At 48.7% G+C, this 20,540-nt stretch overlaps 1 protein-coding gene across 2 annotated transcripts in view; it reads left to right on the top strand.

Moving 5' to 3' along the window:
* Window positions 1–3,102: 3,102 nt before the first annotated feature.
* DCTN1 (dynactin subunit 1) overlaps window positions 3,103–20,540 on the top strand; it is a 29,922-nt gene continuing 12,484 nt past the window's right edge. For both annotated transcript variants that reach the window (XM_079791790.1, XM_079791789.1), the window contains exons 1-4: window positions 3,103–3,181; window positions 16,750–16,995; window positions 17,254–17,332; window positions 17,473–17,507. In XM_079791790.1, coding sequence (XP_079647916.1) covers window positions 16,768–16,995; window positions 17,254–17,332; window positions 17,473–17,507 — 342 coding nt within the window. In that variant the 5' untranslated portion in view covers window positions 3,103–3,181; window positions 16,750–16,767. The remainder of the gene's footprint in view (window positions 3,182–16,749; window positions 16,996–17,253; window positions 17,333–17,472; window positions 17,508–20,540) is intronic.

Genomic DNA, 20,540 nt, shown 5'->3' with positions numbered 1-20,540 from the left:
TGTGCATTGGGCCTCACACACACACACACACACATATATATATATATATGGTATCTTACCTAATAATAGACAAACATGTAAATTGACCATATCTCTGCTACGCCACCAGCCAATCAGGAGTGACATGCAAATTAATCCAACAAAGATGGTGGTTAATTTGCATACTCAGCTGCCCAGTGACGGGTGAGACCCTTGCATCGTCACCATGGCAACGACGCAGGCGTTCTGCCCTACCCCCGGTCTCTCAGGGCCTTGTGGGAAGGAGGGGCCGGAGTGGAAAGAGGCGGCTCCAGGGCCTCAGCGGAAAGGGGCTGGGCTGGAGGAAAGGCGGTGCTAGCAGCCAGGGAAAGGAAAGCCCATTCTAGCACGAATCTTCGTGCATCAGGCTTCTTGTATGTATGTATGTATATGTATATATATATATATATGTATATATATATATATATATATATATATATATATATATGAATATAACATCAGAGATGAAGGGAGAAGAAGAGAGAAATAGAAACATCAATGATGAGAGAGAATCATTGGTTGTCTGCCTCCTGCATACCCCACACTGGGGATTGAGCCTGAAACCCAGGCATATTCCTTGACTGGGAATGCAACTGGGACCTCCTGGTTCATAGATGGATGCTCAACCACTCCATACTGGGAGGGCTACATGTGTTCTTTTAAGCCACTGAGTTTGTAGTAATTTGTTATGCAGCAATAAAAAATGAATATAGGACTTAATGATAGTAAACTTCCTCAGATTTATTTATTACTTTACCTTCATTTTTTGAGGGATCATTTTGCTGGCTAAGGAATTATAGGTTGACAGTTATTTTCTCATATTGCTGAATATTTCTTTGTCCTCTGGCTTTTACTGTTGCTATTGAGAAATCAGATGCTAATATAACAGTTACTTTGCAGGGAATCTGCCTTTTCTCTCTTGCTCCTTTTAAGATTTTATCTTTGTTATTATTTTTCTACAGCTTCACTATTATTAATCCAGATGTACACTTCTTTGTTTATTCAGGTAGGAATCCCTTGGATTTCCTGAATCTGAGGCTACATATGAATCTTGTATTTCTCTTTAAATTCAGTCTCTCTTTTTATTATTTTTCTTCTTTATTTATGGATTTGCAATTAGATAAAGGTTGGACCTTCTCACTTTATCTTTCATGTCTCTTCCACATTTTCCTTCTTCTTGTTAATGCTGCATTTTTGTTCTTTTTTCTCTTTCATTTCTTAAGATCTATTTTCCAATTCATTAATTCTTTCTTCAGCTATGCAAAAAATCAATAGAAACAGAGCTAGTTTATGAGACTGATGAGCTACCCACAGAGCCACTTTAAAATGGAGTCAGAGCTGCAATCCCAGAGAAACTGCCTTGTACATTTTATGCTCCAAGCTTTGCAAAATAACCTTTGGACTGGGCTTAAAGCAACATTGCCTCCCAAAGAGCTGTGTGCAAAGAAAGCAGATAATATGACTACTGGACTGATGTCTACCAGACTAAAAATTAAAAACATTGTTTAGAATTAATATCACTATGTGAGCGTATGTCAACCAATAGAAATACCTTCCTTCTATTGATTTATTGTTCCCTTTCCCTTTCTCATTAATACTCCTTGCCTTTGTCTCTTAATTGGAACACTATTGGGCTTCTGCTGAATCAGTGTTTCCCAATAGCTTTTTTAAAAATATATCTCAAATAATGCTTGTTGCCTCTCACTTTGAAAAGCTTTTTATTTTAGGTTAATTGCTATGACTAATCTTTTGTTTGTGCCATCTAATAACTCTATATTTTAATTCCTATATTTTTATTACTATATTTTATAATTGCTTATTTTGCCAATCTACCTAGTCAATTTTTATAATTGCTTGTTCCTTCGTTATATTAAAATTTGTTTTTAAAAATATTAAACATATTCATTTTACATACAGTAGTTGAAAACCTCAGTATCTGTAATCTTTGCAGTTTTGAATAATTATGGTAGCTTCTTTCTCTTAGTGTGCTTAGTGACTTTGTACACTCATGGTTCCTGGAACTATAGCTATAGGTATTATTTAAGGCCTGGGATTAAAGTGCATTCCCTAGAGAAGGTTTACATTGAGTTTGGCCAGGTTCCCAGGATACTCTACCGACTTGGGACCACTGAGTCTTTGGATTTGGGGTGCACTCATGTGGTATACATTTTAACCCCAAATTTGTATGTATACAAGTAGTATATTATTTTGAGTTACCAGAAAGAATTTTTCTCCCACTATATCAAGAACCAAGGATGAGATAGGCTTTTATCCTTACAGTTGCCCTCTGAGAGGTACTTAAAAAAAAACAAACCACACATATTTTTATTAATTTTAGAGAGAGGAAGGGAGAGAGAGGGATAGAAACATCGATCCGCTGCCTCCTGCACCTGCATGTTCCCCCCTGGGGATCGAGCCTGCAACCTGGGCATGTGCCCTGACGGGGAATCCAACGGTGATGTCATAGTTCATAAGTCGATGCTCAACCACTGAGCCACGCTGGCTGGGCAGGGTTTGTACTTCTAAATGTTTTCCCTTTTTAAATGAAGAAATGCCAAAATGCCATTATGTAAATTTGCGTTATTTTATATCCGCATCATAAGGGCGTGAGAATGCCTGTATTCCCATATGGTGATGACACTGAGTAGCAGCAAAAATTAAGTTTTTCCTCAAGCTAACTGACGAGCTATGGTTTATTACTATTGTCTTAATTAACAGTCTAGCACTCAAAAACTTAGCCATTCTCGGGGGAAGCCTTTGCCCGGGGCAAATACCGCCAGCCCCTCCGCGCCGTCTCCCACCCTCCGGCAGAGGGCGCTGGCCGCGCCGCGCCCGTCTCCTGTGGTCCTAAGCGGCTTCCCAGGCCCAGTGCGCACGCGCCACTTCCCTCCAGGTGTCCAGCTTTGTGCCTGACCGCTGTCTCCCCGGCCGCGCTCGGCGCCCGGCTTTTAGCCTGGACCTGTTTTTGGGGAAAAGCAGTGTGTCCCCCGGACCCAGAGCGCCGCTGGGCCTCAGGGGGAGAGGGTCTGGGGTGGACCTAGAGGGGTCGGACGGCGCGTCGGGCAGCCCACACGGGCGGGGCGGGGCGGGGCGGGACCGGCTCGGTCTTGGGCGTCGCTCGCCGGTGGGGCCGGAGCCGGGCGCGGAGCCCCTGACCGGACAGGTACGCAGGCGGCGACCCTGCCAACCGTCTCCGCCGCCGCCCCCCGCGTGTTCGCGAGGTTGCGGGCGGTGGGCCGGGGGGTCGGCGCTGGCCTGGGAGCAGCATGGAGCCCGGGGTGCGGGGCGGGGGCCGCATGGGTGGGCCGCGGCGGGGGTGGTCGTCCGCCTGGGTCGGGGCTGGTCCCACCCCGCCGAGCGCTCCGTCTGGCGGTGTTCTTTGGGGGTCCGAGTGATTGTGCCCCCGAATTCCTCCGGAATTGTAAGGGTCCCCGCTCCTTACTTGGGCGCGTCCGAGGCACCCCTGAGCCCGTTCCGAGCCACAGGTTCCCTGTGGGCACAGGGTTGAGAAGTTTGTGTCAAACAAAACATAACAGAAAACATAGAGGACTCGAGCATGGGGCCCGGGTATGGGTTCGGTGTGTCTGCTCCCCACTGCTGGGGTGCGCCTTCGCTGGCGGGATGACCCCTGAGAAGTCATCTCGCGCCTCCCTCTTGTCTTTGGGCAGAACCACAGCTAAATCACACAGATGAGGAACTCCGCTGTATTTCAAGAGAAAGTGATTTAAAAGCTTACTCCCATTTATTGCAGTGAAGGGAGCAGCAGGCCCATATTGACCACCTTCTAATCTAGTGTGCTTAAAGTGCTGGGCATCACGGAGCTCTGAGATAGAATTGACATTCTTTATCTGGTGTTCTGCCAGAGCCTGAGCCATGGGGATGTTCGTACATTTTAAAAGGCACTTTGTACTCAAATATGTTCAGAAACTTCATGGTTAAAAGTTTTCCCCACTACAGAATATTTCAGAGCCATTAATATGCTAATGGTGTTACCAGGACTCTCCCACTGGAAGTATAATATGGAGAATTTCCCAGATTTGAGCGGGAAATACTGTTTTTCTTGGGTGCTTCCCTGTTTAACATCTGAAACAGTTTGGGAAATGCAGTTTCAGCATCAGAAACTCAAGGTTTGGTAGGGGCAGTGTAGGTCAGTGTTTTCAAATTTTAATGGTGGGGTCTTGCTAAAATACAGATTCTGGTGGTTGTATGTTTATTTTTAACAAATTCCCAAGCGATGCTGGTGCTGCTGGTGCATGGACCACACTTTGAGTAGCAAGGGTATAGATCAATGGATTGAAAGTCAGAGAAGACGTTCTTCCTGCTTTCCAGAACAAACTGTTGCCTTGAATGAGTCACTTCACCTGTCCAAGCCTATTAAATAGGAGACGGGACTAGATCGCTAAGGTTTCTTTCAGATCTAAAATGCTATGATCCTGGGTCAGTTACTCTTGTGACTTCCATCTAAAATAGCCTTGCCCAATGGCCAATTTGGGCTTGAACATTAATAATGGAAAATTAACAGCATCCCCTTTTATCTTGGGATAGTTCAATAAGGAAGCTTTGTTGCTGAAATACATCTTCATAACTGTGTTCCTAAGTTGTCTCTTAGAATCAAATAGGAAAAAAAGTGTAATCTCTCTTAAAAAGGTGACTCTTAAGTATTAGGTGATAGATGTTCCTACCAAGATTTATCCAAATGAAATTGCCCTTAATGCTCCATGACACTGTTTCAGTTCCATTTATTTATTTTTTAAATATATTTTTTATTGATTTCAGAGAGGAAGGGAGAGGGAAAGATAGAAACATCAATGAGAGAGAATTACTCAGCTGCCTCCTGCATGCCCCCTACTGGGCATGTGCCCTTGACCAGAATCGAACCCAGGACCCTTCAGTCCACAGGTCAATGCTCTATCCAATGGGCCAAACCAGCTAGGCTCAGTTCCTTTCTTTTAAATGTAGTCCTTCATGGAGTGTAGTGGGGCTTTAGCTGTACTTTGAAGGATGGGTGGGGCTTGCAAGACTAGGGGAAGGCATCCTCAGCAGCTGACAGTAATGCGGAGATGACAGTGCATAAGTCAGATCCAGGATCGTTGGCTCAAGTAAGAAATGGTGTGTTAGTGAAAGCAGCATTTTAGAATGTATAGTTTTCCTGTGGTGTGTGATGTGGTTGGAAATGGGAAAGCAGAGAGGCAGGGAGCCAGATATGCTTCACATATCAGTAATAGAGGACGAGATTGCTGATAATAGTAATGCCTTATCCTATATAATATAAGGCTAATATGCAAATCGACTGAACGGCAGAACAACCGGTTGCTATGATGCTCACAGGTCACCAGGGGGCAAACCTCAATGCAGGAGCTGCCCCATGGTGGTCAGTGTGCTCCCACAGGGGGCGTGCCGCTCAGCCAGAAGCCGGGTTCACGGCTGGCGAGTGCAGTGGCAGAGGCGGGGGCCTCACCCGCCTTCACGGCAGCGCTAAGGATGTCTGACTGCCGGCTTAGGCCTGTTCCCCGTGGGGAGAGGGCCTAAGCCATTAGTCGGATATCCCCCCGAGGGCTCCTGTACTGCGAGAGGGCACAGACTGGGCTGAGAGGCCCCCCCCAAGTGCACAATTTTTGTGCACCAAGCCTCTAGTATTTATGTATAACATTTTACAGGTTACAGAACCTTTCACAGGCATGATCCCATTTGACTTACTAATCCTGTGAGGTAGCTGTCACCCTGTGTTATAGCTGAGACACCAAAGAGGGAAAACAATTTGCCTTAATTTTCGAAGCTATTAAATGGCAGACCAAAGTGATGACAGTGGTAATGGGGGATAGAGAAAGGATGCTGGAGGCAGTTCGAAGGAAAAATGGATAAATTGGGCCTGACCGACATGAGGCTACAAAGGAGAAGTTGTTAGGGAGGACTCACAATAGTTGGGAGAATCATAGTACCACTGGCAGCTGCCACTGGAGGTTTTACTCTGCCCTCATTGCGAGTGGCTTCCTGGGGTTACGGTTTGGGAGGGGTTGTAGTAGAGGATTCCAGGGGATGTGGACTCTCTGTCCCATACCAAGGGAAGTGAGAGCTGGGTCCTCAGCGTGCCCTGAGAAAGTAAGTGCCGAGCAATCCACTGATTCAAATGTGTTTAGGGCTTGCCACCCTGGAGACTCTGAATTTGGCTTTATAATCATTTTTCCTTTGAAGTTCAGGCTAGTACCAGTTGCACTTGGCTGATGGGCAAATTTAGTGTCTGGTCTGACCTTCCCAAGTTCCTACATATCCCTCGGGGGTCTGTGTGGCGGGGTGTTCACCGAAGCAGAGACTGGACCCCTGTCACACCCACTAAAGCTGTTTTCCCAGAAGATCTGCATGTTCTCAAGAGCCTAGTGGTCTGGCTATGGTCCTCTCACCCTGGAAGCCTAGAGATTGAAACTTAGTGTCACTGCCGAATTCCATAGGGCCTGGGGGCTGTCTCTGCATTTTAGTTTCTTGGGCTCCTGTCTCTGTGGAGTGTGTGCATGACTCCCGCCATGGTGCAGTGCTCAGTGGCGGAGCTGCTCCGTGTGGAAGCTCGGAGCCAGCTTCTCTCCCCAGAGCTTCTATTTAACATCGAGTGTCTTTCGTGTTCCGTGCTTGGGGTACTGAGGTGAATAAAAACTCTGCCCTGGAGGAATTCATCATGGGATAAGGGAAACAATATTTTAAATAAAATGTGATATCATAAGAGAGATGTCCACAATGCTGTATGAAGGCAGAGGAGGGAATAACTAGCTCTGCATGGAGGTGTGAGGGGAATCCTCAGGAAAGAGGCGATCATTGAGCGGGGCCTTGATGACGAGGGAGAATGGCCCTGTGACATTTGCGGAGGCAGAAGGGGGAAGGTGAGTAAATCCAAGTGGCTGGAGTTTAAGAGAACTTGGATCAAAGGAGAGGTGATGGATGAGTCTGTCTATACTCTTAACGAAGCCAAGTTTTTAATGGCTTGTAGTGCTGTACCAAGATGATTCAGTTTTGTGGGCAGGGAAACCACTGGAGGGTTTTAGGCAGGGAGGTGATGAGATTGTGTTTGGGGCTAACCGGAAGGAGACTGAAAGGGGAGAATCTGGATCAGGGCTGTAATTACCTGGGCATGGTCCAAGGCTGAATAAGGATAGCTCAATGGGGGAAAGGAGGGGAGGGTCTGAGAGACTGTAGAGACAGAATTAATCTGATATAATGACTAATTGGTTGTTGAGAACAAGAGGGAGGGAGTTGCTGAGGATGACTCTGTTTTCTGTTTTAGATGGTTCGTGGTGCCAGAAGTAAGGAGGGAATACAGATGAGGAAGGGGGAAGACGGTGTGTTTTGGGTCATGTTGAACTTGGGTCTATGGCACTTAGCAGACAGGTGGAAATGTGGGTCTGAGGTTCAGAGAGTCCGTGCGTAGGTAGGTGAACGTGGTAGTCAATGCTGTGGGAGTAAGTGAGCTCAGCCACGCTGAAGAGGACAGAGGAGGTGAGAGAGATTGGTACACAAAGTGAGAGAATGTCCAGGAAGCCAGGGGAGGGAAACGTTCCAGGAACAGGATCAGCAGCCTCAGTTGCTCCAGGGAGATGAGTAGGATGGGTTGGGAAAAAGCACGCTGAGCTTGGGCAGTTAGCAGGCTGTCACCCGGGCTCTTTCTTTTTCAGTGTAAGCAGCTCAGTGGCGGGTGGGGAGGGGGTCAGGTGAATGGAGGAGTGGATGGGAAGTGAGGGCAGGGAGGGTGCACTCACTGAATAGGTTTGCAGGAAAGGAGGGAAAGAGATGGTGGCAGCTTGCAGAGGAGTTAACAGAGACTAGAAACAGTTTTTCTAGAATAGAAAAGTCTTGAGCACAGGTTATTTGATGATATATAAGAACCAGTAGAGCCCTGGCCGGTTTGGCTCAGTGGATAGAGCATCGGGCTGCAGACTGAAGGGTCTTGTGTTCGATTCCGGTCACGGGCATGACCCGGTTGCTGGCTCGATCCCCAGTAGCAGGCATGCAGGAGGCAGCCAATAAATGATTCTCTTTTCATTATTGATGTTTCTCTCTCTCCTTCTCCCTTCCTCTTTGAAATCAATAAAAATATATATTAAAGAAGAAAAAGAGCCAGGAGAGAGGGTGCAATTGAAGGCACAAGAGAAGTGATTGTAAAATCAGGTCCCCAGAGAAGGGTGTAGGGGTCGGCCCCGAAAAGAAGGGGTTATCATTTCCTTTGAGGAATGACTGAAGAAAGGGAAGAATGTGGGAAGAAAGAGACAATGACTATTGAAGATATATCTAAATTTGCAAAGGAATTATTATATAGTAGGCTCCGTTTATTTCTCAGCGAGGTTATGTGCTGAGGGGTGAGGGTGCTGGTGTGGGCTCAGACAGGAATGGGGACTTGAAAGTAGTAAGGGAAACTTGAAACGGATGTCCAGAGGAAAGAGAGAGACAGCAGACTTGAAATACCCTCCAAGAGTGTTGAGTACCCCCCGAACTATACTGTAGTCTCTCTGTCCTCTTCCTCATAATCATAATGGCTGGCATTTATTGAGCACTTTATACCAGGCACTCTTCTAAGTGCTGTTCAGGCATTAACATATATATGATTGATTTCCGAGAGGAAGGGAGAGGGAGAGTTAGAAACATCAGTGATGGGAGAGAATCATTGATCGGCTGCCTCCTGCACACCTCTTACTGGGGATCGAGCCCACAACCCAGGCATGTGCCCTTGACTGGAATCGAACCCGGACCCTTCAGTCCCTGGGCCAATGCTCTATCCACTGAGCCGAACCGGGTAGGGCTGTTCAGGCATTCTTAATGTGATTTTTACAACAGCTCTTTTAGAAAAGTATTGTTATTATCTCCATTTTACAGAAGAGGAAATTGAGGCATGGAGGATTACTTAGGCTCAGTAGTACTCAAGGGGCTGGAGTTTAGGGCTGCTAAGGAGGGAGGCTTACCATGCCAGTCTGTGAGCATGATCATGACGGGTGGGCAGGATGGCGAGGTCAGTGTCGTTGCTGGCTTTTTACAAATATGTAGGGAACTCTGAAATCCTTGAGTGTTATCTCAGCAGCCTGACCAGACAGACACGAGACTAACAGTATAAGGTAGACTGAGACTGTGTCACCTGAGACTGAATAAGAAAAGAGATCTTGCCTTTGCCAGCCCGAAAAAGAATTTTTTCTGCCATTATGGGACTAGAAAGACCTATAACCTTACATAATACCAGGGATTATTAACACCCACCTTTTGTGTTTTCCCCATTGGTGTGACAGTGGGAATTTGCAGGTAAGGTGCATGCCTGACTTGAATGAAAGGGGAAGATGGTGGGTGGTATGGATAGAAGAGAAATGGACTTACCTTTTCTGCTGCAGCCACTGGAGCATCATTTCTCAGTCCTTCCTCTTGAGGTTGCCATGGATACGCCTTTGCGCGGTGACTTGAGATTGATTTCCATTATGATCAGGTGATGACGTGGATTTAAAAGAGAAAGGACAGAATGCTCTGTTTCTGGGGAGTGGCCAGGGAGCTGCCCGAAAGGCAGAGCCCAGCACGGCCCAGGTGGCTGTGGCTTTGTTGGCTGCTTTGGCTTTTGCTGAAGTTGTGAAATGGTGCATCTCTCTTTTTAGAGCGCAGGCTCAGGGTTCCCTGTCTGCAGGGTCCTAGTGCCAGGGACTTGCTGGTTGATTCGTGGGGAGGAACCAGCAGAACTTCAAACAGGTTGCTAAGTAGGACTCCTGCTAACACTGGAAGGTTGCAGTTCCTGAGTTCAGACCTTCGCTCTAGTGCCTGTTGCCTTCCTGCAAAAGGTCCTTTATTGAGCATAAGTGAGACATATTGTGTAGCTTTCCTTGCTGGCTCTTGGAGGTCTGGGCCCTTTGGAGGTTGGCCTGGCAGTCACTGGGTATTCCTGGAGTAGGGGGATGCTTTGGGAGGGGGATAGAGCTGCAGATTGGGTATGGGCTGCAGACAATTCTGGGGATAATGAAGAGCTGGAGAGGTAAAGAAAGTCCATTTAGGGTCTAGCCCTCTCCGTGTGAGAGCTGTGAAGCAGATAGAGGAGTAGGACCTAGGAACAAAGGGCTCAGTATGCGTTTTCTTTCTGGGTTCCTGTGTGTATCTGGAATGCAGCCTTCCAAGCTTCCAGCCCCCCCAGCTTCCAGTCCCCCCTCAGTGAGCATAACCTTTTCTTTCCTGGGGGACTTCCATCCACACTTACCCCTTCTCTGCCATCCTTTCAGAGATGCCCAATTTAACCCTAGTCTTAAAATCTGGATCTTGCTAATTACCGTTGTGTTTCATTTTATCTCTTGGTAACCAAACTAGTTTGTGCCCAGTGCCTAATGCAGTTCAGTTCAAGTGTGTGGACCCCACTGTCCGACTGCCTGGATTTCCTTTATGAGTGGGATCAGGGAAATCAAACAGTTGGGTTAGGCCAGGATCAAGGTTAGGTGAGGCAAGACAAGAGGAGGTCAAGGGCTTAAAGCAGTGGTCGGCAAACTCATTAGTCAACAGAGCCAAATATCAACAGTACAACGATTGAAATTTCTTTTGAGAGCCAAATTTTTAAAACTTAAACTTCTTCTAACGCCACTTCTTCAAAATAGACTCGCCCACGCCGTGGTATTTTGTGGAAGGGCCACACTCAAGGGGCCAAAGAGCCGCATGTAGCTCGCGAGCCGCAGTTTGCCGACCACTGGCTTAAAGGATGCTGGGGTGTCAGTAAAAGCAAGATAGAAGGGGTGCAGGCTGGGTGCCAAAGAGGCTTTTCCTCCTTAATTCCCAGCAATCTACCTGTTACCCTGCCATATTCTGAAATGTTCTCCAGGATCATTAGTCACCAATTTATCAGACACAGATTTTCCCTTCCTCTCTTCCTATTTTCCTAGACATTTTAGTAGTAGTTAATATTATTGGGGAGGAAAATAGATTAGACATCTAGCGAATATCTGTCTTCTCCTTGGCTGAGAGAACATGTAACTTGGAACTGTCCTATGTGACATGGGGTGGGGCCCAGTGTGCTGTGGAAGGACTATGTACCTGTCAAATGTGCCCCCTGCCATTTTCTGGCCATGAGACTCAGTGACTCTTTGACTTCTGAGACTCAGTCCATCACCTGTAGATGGGAGATAATGGACTCTGTTTTGCCTGCATGACAGGTGCATTTTGGAAGGAGATAGTGGAATACATGTGTTAGTGTACACAAATAAATTTGCCCCAAAGGAGGCCCTAAGAACAAGACTTACTTTCTCCTAATGCTTTCAGTCTTCCTTCCCATCCCCCCACCCAATTCTGTTAATGTTTTCAATCATCATTCTTCCATTACTCATGCTTGAAAACTCCCAAGTTTATTCATTCATTCATTCACTTATTTGTGCATTCATTTATTTATGCAGCATTTATTTATCCCTACTGTGTTGTGTGCATGTCATCATTGATGTACCCTCTCAATCATGATGAAGACGATGTCAACAATTCCTTGAGCACATATTCTGTGCCGGGTACTGTGCTAAACGCTTTATTTCAATCTTAGTGAATCCTCACAACATCTCTGTGAGGTAGGCATTACTTCCCCCTTTTTACAGGTGAGGTAACTGGGGCTCTGAGTTAAATATCTGACCGGAGTCACACAGGTGAGGAAGTAAAAGCAAAGCTGTAGCCAGGTCTCTCTGTCTCCAGAGCCCAGGCGGGCCTGCTGCCTCTTATCCCACATGTAATCTTTTAGTCTTCCCCGGGCTTTTTGCTCCTGTTTCCAAATGGGCCCCTTTCCTCTAGTCTCTGACTCTCTCTCACGAACCTGGTTCAGACCCTCCTCACCCTTTGCTCATTATTGCAGGAGCCCCCTTGCTGTTGTCCCCATCTTTACCAAGTCACTCCTGTCGCCACTCCATCCCACTAAGCCACCAGTTTGATCTTCCTAAAGTAGTTTTCATTATGCTCGTCCCCTGTTCAGGAAGAGACTGGCTTCCTGTTGTTACTGGATCAAGTCCATCTATCTCTACATGATGTTAAACTCCCTGACTATCCATACTTACCTTCTAGTATATCTCAATATTAATCTATTCATTTAGCCAATAAATATTTGACTCCATGTTCTAAGGATGATGGGATCATAAAGAGAGAAAGTTGTGGGCTCCATTTTAAAAGGCTTGTAGTTTAATAGACGAACTCATCTTGAATTCTTTACTTCAGTTCAGCTAGTCTTCTTTGATATTCCCTAGTGAAACAAAATTGTTTCTGTCTCTACTCATATTTTGTTCACAACTTAAAGTGTTTGTAGATCTTTCCTTTCAACATATCCAAAAACAACCTAGAATCTGAGGCATAGTCAGGCACCCCTTTTCTTTCTGGCTCATCTTTTTCCTGTCTGTAATCCTTATAATATTGACTGTGTAGGTATTTTATTTTAAGACTTTGATACCATCTGTTGCCATGTCAGGTGATTTTTTTGTACTTCTATGGCTTCTGCACTTTTTACAAAGCACTTTTATGTGTTTTGTCTTATTCGAGCCTCATATCATTAATGTAGATAATTATTCCCGTATCATAGAAGCAGAAACAGCCTCCAATAAGTTAGGTGGCCATATACACCTGTGTGGCTAGTGAGTTGTGAGGTTGCTCTTAGATCTCAGCTCTTTTGAATTTCTGAGGGCCGTGTGTCTGGAGGAAGAGCATGGCCTTGGAAGCCTAGAGATAGGTGATAACAGGATGTGCGGAGGGTTTCAGTTTAGGCTTTAGCTGCAGTTTTGGCTCCATTCCTCACTTTCTGTGTAACGTCAGGAAAGCGTTACACAGAAAGTGAGCCTCAGTTTCCTTGTCAGCATTCTCCCTGGCCTGCCTTTCCATGGTGTTACTGTGATGTCCAAATATGATAATGTTGTTATCATCATATTTGTTACTGTTACTAGCTGACTTTTGTTGAATACTTACTAAATACCAGGCAATGTCTTTTTTTGTGTGTTAGTCCTCACCCAAGGATATTTTCTCCATTGATTTTTAGAGAGAGAGTGGAAGGGAGGGGGAGAGACAGAGAGAGAGAAACATCAATGTAAAAGAGAGAGACACATCGATTGGTTGCCTCCTGCTCCCGCCTGGGGATTGAGCCTGCAACTGAGGTATGTGCCCTTGGCTAGAATTGAACCTGGGACCCTTCAGTTCGTGCGTGGGCAGACGCTCCAAACACTGAGCCAAACCAGTTAGGGCCAGGCAGTGTCTTAACTATTTTACATGGATTATCTCGGCTAGTCCTCACAACAGCTCTTTGAGATATGTTCTTTGATTTTCCCCAGTGGACAGATGAGAGAATTGAGGCACAGAGCTGTTAAGTGGCTGGACCAAATTTATGTAGCTACCAGGTGGTGAAGCCAGGAATTAAACGTAAGCAGCCTGAGTCTGAAACCAGAATGCTCCATAGACTGTAAAGTGTTCTGAACATGTGAAGTCCATGCTGCAAGGACCTGCATGGCCCCGTCCGCCTGTGTAATGGTGTTTAGGGAAGAAAGGAGCCGAAACCGGTTTGGCTCAGTGGATGGAGCGCCGGCCTGCGGACTAAAAGGTCCCAGGTTCGATTCCGGTCAAGGGCATGTACCTTGGTTGCGGGCACATCCCCAGTGGGGGCTGTGCAGGAGGCAGCTGATCGATGTTTCTCTCTCATTGATGTTTCTAACTCTCTATCTCTCTCCCTTCCTCTCTGTAAAAAATCAATAAAATATATTTAAAAAAAAAAGAAAAAAGAAAGGAGGCAACGTGGAGATTTTGCAAGAGAGGAGAAAAGTGGTTTTCTAGGGCATCTGTCCAGGACTAAAGGTGTGGAGAGGTGTTTTGGGGCTTTAGGTCTGGCTGTTGGCTATCATTCTACTATTAATCTCTCTGGCCTGCCTTAGAGGGTGGAGAGGAGGAAGACCCAGGGAAACCCAGTTCAGACAAGGCAGGTATCTCTAGGCCCAGTGGATCCACACCACACCCAGTGGAGCCATAGGTCAGACCCCAGGCCAACCTTGTTGGCTACTTAGTGGCAGCGACCCTGGTCTGTTGGTTCTTACCCATGTTAGATGGGTAAAATGAATGAAGCAGTATCGTTACATAGTCCTTGAGACGGTTTACTAGAATTCACCATCTTATTAAGCATTTTTTCATTATAATGCATGGCTAAAAACATTTTGTGAACTACTGAAGTATAGTAAATGAATCATCTGATTATTTTTGTTAAGGAGATGCCTAGGAGGCAAGGCCAAGTACAAGGGACAGGTGGTCGAGGTAAACTGGGCCTTGTGCTTTTGACCACTACCCTATGAATCCAGTTGAACCTGATAATCTTGAGGTTCAGAGCCTGACCCTTATAACAACCGGAAGGGAGAAGAGTGACTGGCAGTCTTTGCCAGCGAGGCGGGACTGGGGTATTGACTTGCTTTGCTGTGTGCGTGAAGTTGCCTCTGCTACTACCCTTCCTTCGCTGGGTATTGGGCAGGGCCTGGCTCCTCTGCCCAGTGTGAGATTGAAACCCAGACCCTAATATCATGAGTCTGGACCCTGAGTTCAGAGTTTAGAGAGGGCAGGGAGAAGAGCACCAGGAAGGGGGTGAATAACCCTGATTTTGGCTGTGTGGAGGCCCTGGCAGTTGATGCTTTCAGGCCTGCTGAGGCCTCACATCCTGGGGGGCAAGTGTGCTGTGGGGTGTAGGAGGAATGCCAGGGCTGCACTCTGGAGATGAGTGCTGAGGGTCTGTGGCTGGGCCTTGTCCCATAGTCTCTGCCCTTCTTGTCTGGCCCAGGTGAAGCATGGGGGCACTAGGACCCAGATGCTAGCACGATCCCTGACAAGTCTAAAGCAGCACTAGCGCAGAGTGAGACTCATCAGCTGGCAAGCAGGATTCCTGTCTCTGGGCTCAGGGATCTTCGGGCAGCAGAGGGGACTTGCTCCTCAGTCCCCACCTCTGTCCCCACCCGTATCCCAGCAGGTCCATGGACTGGGGTGGGCCACGTCTGATGGCTTCTGTGTCTGTCCACGAGGGCCTGGGGCCCTGACCCTTCGCCTGGGTTTCTGCCTTTTCTCTCTGTCTTTGGCCAGCCGGGGAGGGGGTAGAGGCCAGCCCAGGGGAGCAACATGGCCCAGAGCAAGAGGCACGTGTACAGCCGGGTAAGTGGCCCTGATCTGCGATGGCCCTGGGAAGGCTGCTGGGAAAGGCCTGGTGCCTGTGGACATGGCTGTGGGGGCTGGGGAGACAGGCTGGAGCTGGGACGGGGCCACTGGCAGCCCTGATGGTGAGGCTGGACCGGCTTCCCCTCCCAGAGTTGGGGACAGGCGAGGCCCAACCTTTGACTTTATTTGGACCTCAGGGCAGAGGTTGCTGATGGGGGGATAGACAATCTTTGTGACTCTGAATGGGGTCGGTGGACTGGAATGGCTTTATACTAAAGCCTTTCTTTAGAGCCGCTTTGTTGTTTGTCACTTCCTTTCTCTCTCTTCTGGCTGTGATTGAATCAGTACCCACTGTTGTGTCCACCTGGATCTGAGAGGCTTATTAGGGTTGGGAGGTTGGGGAGCGTCTCTAAGTTTGGGGCCAGCCTTGGTGTCAGTGTCAGCTCCTTTTATTGATAGGTCCGTGAGAGGCACCCTACACATCCCAGGTATGATGTGGGGTCTTGGAGCCCCTGCGAGCTCCTCCCCTTCCGCACCTTCCTTAGGCTCTTTGGGAAAGGGAGTTAGGGAGTGCCATGCTCTTGCAGGGTCCCCTCTGAGGCCAAGTGAAGGCATCGGGAGGCAGCCCTGTGGAGTCTTTAGGGCCATGGTATCACTTCTTCACACCTCCTTCATTTGTGTGCTGCGAGGCCCTGGTTCATGGAGCTGCTATTGCTGAAAATGGCTCAGGTGTGATTTTCTTCTCAGCCATGGGCCTATTTGGAACCCACTTTCAGTTGTGTCCTGTCATCACTGGTGTGTCAGGAGACGAGAGCTTCCCAAGGACAGTGTTTAGTCTATTCCTGTGCCTTGTCTATCCTCGGGGTGCTAACCATCCATTTGGACTGCTGGCCAGTCTGGGGGGCAGGGTGCAGGACAGATCTGAGGAACTTGATTTCCCTGGCCTTTGTTTTACTTTTTGTAGCAATATAACGTGGGGGGAGAGAGTTGGCGGAACAGTGCTCAGGTCAGGAAGAAGGGAGTTAAATGGCTCAATGGGCTGCAGTGAGGCAGCCAGGAGTGTCACGGTAGGTGTGTGGATGGGGGTCAGGAAGGACGGTGATGACGAGGACGGGAAGAGAGAGGCCTAGGAGAGCTGTTTAAACAGAGGGAAGACAGGCGACAGTGGGGGTGGGGTTGGTGTCGGTGGGGTTGCCTACTGAATCACCCATCTTTCCAGCTCAGGCTCCCGAGTCAGAGCTTTGGGTTGTGGGGAGCCTGTTCTAAATGGAGTTATTTGCTTGAGCTTCGTTCCCTTCTTAAGTGTGGGGGGCAGTGCTCCTGAGAAGGCAGCCATGTGGTGACATTCACAGATCTGTCAATAAATTCTGATTTGTTATAAAATTTAAATATAAACTCTTAAAAATTCTGGCAGATTTCAGAAGAGTTTAGAGAAGTCTTAGCAGACTATTTTCAGAAGGGAATTTGGGGGTCCACTTCACCCTGTAAGTGGGGTACAGGGAAGTGACTCCTGGTCCTTTTTCAGTTCAGGGTCCTGACTGGGGCCCTTCTTATGCATTAGGAAAACACCTTTGAGGGCTTTAACTGTGTATGTTTGCATGTGTCTTTCAGACATCCAGCGGCAACAGAATGAGTGCAGAGGCCAGTGCCCGGCCTCTGCGAGTGGGCTCCCGTGTGGAGGTGATTGGAAAAGGGCACCGAGGCACGGTGGCCTATGTTGGAGCCACACTCTTTGCCACTGGCAAATGGGTAGGCGTGATCCTGGATGAAGCAAAGGGCAAGAATGATGGAACTGTCCAAGGCAGGAAGTACTTCACTTGTGATGAAGGGCATGGCATATTTGTGCGCCAATCCCAGGTACTCACACCCTTCTTCTGTGTGTGAACACACATGCTCACATGCTCTGTTGCATGTGCAGCTAATGTGTTGATGCTCCCTATTCCTGGGCATGAACATAAGTCTCTGAGAGAGTGGGAGGTAGTGGGGGAGGTAAGATTGAAGATATACCCTTATCTTCTGCTCTGTATCCCAGGCTTGCTTGGGGTCTGGGGAGGCCCCCATATGACAGCGTAACATTCTTAATACGGCTTTATTGAATCTATTCTGTGGCCTCAGATCCAGGTATTTGAAGATGGAGCAGATACAACTTCCCCAGAGACACCTGATTCTTCTGCCTCAAAGGCCCTCAAAAGAGGTAACAACCACTCACTTAAGTTGCCATTCCACATCCAGGAGTCCATAGTGGCCACAGTGGATCCTGAGATTTTTCCATCATCACCATCTTTTCTTGTTTTAACTTTCCTATCTGCCATAATGTTCTCTTGCTTTCTACAGAGGGAACTGACTCAGCTGCAAAGACCAGCAAACTGGTGAGTGGTTGGGGTGGAAGTGAGAAGTAATAGAGAGGAGGGGGAGGAAAAAGAGAGAGGAGGGAGACCCAATGCCAGGCAGGTAGAAGCCATAGGTGAGTAAACTGAGTTAGCCTTCCAGTCTCCATCCTCCCTGGAAAGGAAGCTTTCTGGGTCTGAGTTGCTGTTTTAGGAGTGAGTAAAGGTGGCAGCAAGGAACAACTATTAGGGCCCAGAAGTTCAGGGTCAAATGGGACCTGGGCTAGGGGTGATAGGAAGGACAGGTCTGACCCTAGTATGCTGTTGTCAACTTCCCACCTTTTGGTACCCAAGGCTGCCAAGATCTGAAAGGTCTGAGGGAAGAGAGAAGGGAGCAGCTAGAGGAAGGAGGGCTCTCCTGTTCACAAGTGAATGGCAAGGAGCTGGGCCCTCTGCCACCTGTTTTGGGCGGTCTGCAGAGGCCCATCCTGGCTCCCTTTGGCTGCTCCGCACGGGGTGTCGGGGGTTCAGACTCCTCGGCTCTCTGGCAAAGCTGGTTATTGAGGGACCCCTCATCTCACGTACCCAGAGCTTGACAGTGACCTAACTCCCTCTTTCCCTGTGCATGCCTGCATTGATAGTAATACCTACACTCTGGATGTCTGGCCGGTTAGCCCAGTGTGACGTCTGTTCTCTAACTCTTCCCTTTCCTACTCCTCATGCAGCGGGGACTGAAGCCTAAGAAGGTGGTGTGTTTACTATTTGTGCCTGGGTGGGTGAGGGCCATGAGCCCCCTCCCCAGCTGTCCTGCATGTCTCAGGCTGCTGCATGCATGTGTGTGTGACCTTGGGCTGGCCTGGACAGAGGACATGGCGGCCTTGTCTTTCAGAGAGCTTTTGAGGGCTGCAAGGATATCAGGCTCGGTGTCGAGGCCCAGGTAGCATTCATTAGGACAATTCCTGCACTTCCTCGCCTTAGGACTTCTAGTCAGAGACTGCGATCACTTGACTGTAAATAGCAGCAGCATGGACTAGAGCCTTCACTGGGTTACAGTGGGTTCTTTCTTAGCCCGAGCTTGGGGCAGTGGGAGGAGAGACTGGAGGGCTGGGTATGCGGAAAGTACTATGTGAGGTGGTTGGGCAAGGAGAGGGGGAAGTCAGATCACAGTAAGAACATCCCAGGTTGGAAAGCCTGAGAGTCTGTGTGCCTACCTCTGGGTGGGCACTGCCATGATGCCCACCTTCACTCTGTTCCACGTCTTCCCCTGCCTCCTCTTTCCTCTGGTGTTGTGCCCGAGGCCCACCTCCTACCCCTTGCAGCCTTCCATCACCATTGCAGTGGGGCTCCAGTCTCCTGTTGCTGCCATGGCCACTTCCTCACACCAGCCCGTGCCCTGGGCCGTGCCCAGGCTGTCTCTGACCTGCATGTGCCTGTCTGACCTGTATGTACCGTGCTGTATGTGCGATTCTGTGATTTCCGTGTTGCCAGCCTGTCTTAGGCCCTTTTGACCTTGCATGGAAAGCTATTGGATGGGAACAGTGGGAGGGAGAGGAAAACATCTCCCTTCGACTCTTGGTTGGTGATGGGTCCTCACTTTGAAGTCTTGGCATCGAAGAGACCACATGCTGGTACTTGCTTTGGGGTCTTGGCTCGGGTGGGAATGGGGATGTGAGAAGGAAAACAATGCTCTAAAGGATGCTGGACCTATGCCAAGGTCATGGAAACTTGGCTTCTTCCCTTGATTATTGTCTCCTGGTTAGGGCTCTGCTCTCACATCAGGCCTCTAAGTAGAGAAGAGCATGGACCTGTAGTCTGATGTCCATGGAGGAGTTCTGGCCGCAGCCTGACCTGATATTGGTGGGGCCTGAGCCATGCCCAGATCCTGGGGAAATGTGGCAAAGCCCAGCCTGGGCTGCCTGAGCCGGGATATAGTGCCTCTCTGCTCAGGGTGCAGTGTCAGTCAGGCCCCCCCCAGGTCTCCCTCTCCAGTGTCCTCCCACAGCAGCGCACTTAGCCAGGGAACGGGGAGCTAACTCCAGAACAAAAGAGCATACTTTGAGAAGGAAGGCAGAAGAGAACCCCTCAAAGGTGCCCAGTGCTTTCTGGAAGCCCTGTAGAGACAGACTTTAACCTGCCCACAGCCAGGGGAGGGTCATTAAAGCTGCTGCTGAAGGTCCCCAGGGTTTCTGAATCTCACTGTGTGCCCCTCAGAGCTGAGGCCAGTTGCAAGAGGGGTGCTTTGGGTGTGTGTGTGTGTGTGTGTGTGTGTGTGTGTGTGTGTCTGTGTCTGATGAGAAGAGACAGAAGTAGAGTTGATGGGGTTGCAGGCTGAGGAGAGCATGAGTATGAGCCAGGTTTATGGAGCAGTGATCCCTGCCCAGTGGTGCACTGGCCCCAGAAGGTACTATTTCTGGAATGGCCCCTAGCCCAGTTTCTTGGAACAAACACTTGGGGATGGTCGGGGAGGGGAGAGGGAGGAGCCACACACGTGTACACAAATGTACACACACATTTCAGAGGGAGGAAGAAGCCGGGCGGGCTCTGCGCAGGACTTTGTCCAGTCATGAGGAGGAGGAGGAGGAGCCTGCGGAGTCAGGCGGTTGCTAGGTGACCGAGGAGCAGTGGCTCCACCCCCAAGGAGCAAAGGAGGGTGGGTGCATGACGTCAGGTGGAGCTGATGCTGCGGCCACTGAGGCTGCCATAAGCCTAAGCTGGAGAACTGGGCCGGCGCCTCTGTGGTGCCCGCAGGAGCCTGGTTGCCCCTCTGTGCATCTGTGGGGCTTCTGCATCCGAGTCACAGCCATTTGCGGGCTGGGAAGCTGCTGGCCGGGAAGCTGAGGCTGCATTGTTGGGATTTGATGCACTAATCTCCTGTCTCCGCCGCCTTTCCCTCTGTTCGGTCTCTTTCCCTCCCTCCCTCTGTCTGTCCTTCCTCTGTGTGTCCATCCTCTTCTGTCTCGCCTCTTTCCTGTCCTGGCTTTCTTTGGTTTTCTGCAATGATGAGACAGGCACCGACAGCCCGAAAGGTACTCTTGCTTGTTCTGGTCCTGCTGCCGGGTTGCCAGGGCGATGGCA

This window comes from Cnephaeus nilssonii (genome assembly GCF_951640355.1).
Source record: "Cnephaeus nilssonii genome assembly, chromosome: 15".
Lineage (NCBI taxonomy): Eukaryota > Metazoa > Chordata > Mammalia > Chiroptera > Vespertilionidae > Cnephaeus > Cnephaeus nilssonii.
This window is presented reverse-complemented; position numbering and strand designations above follow the sequence as displayed.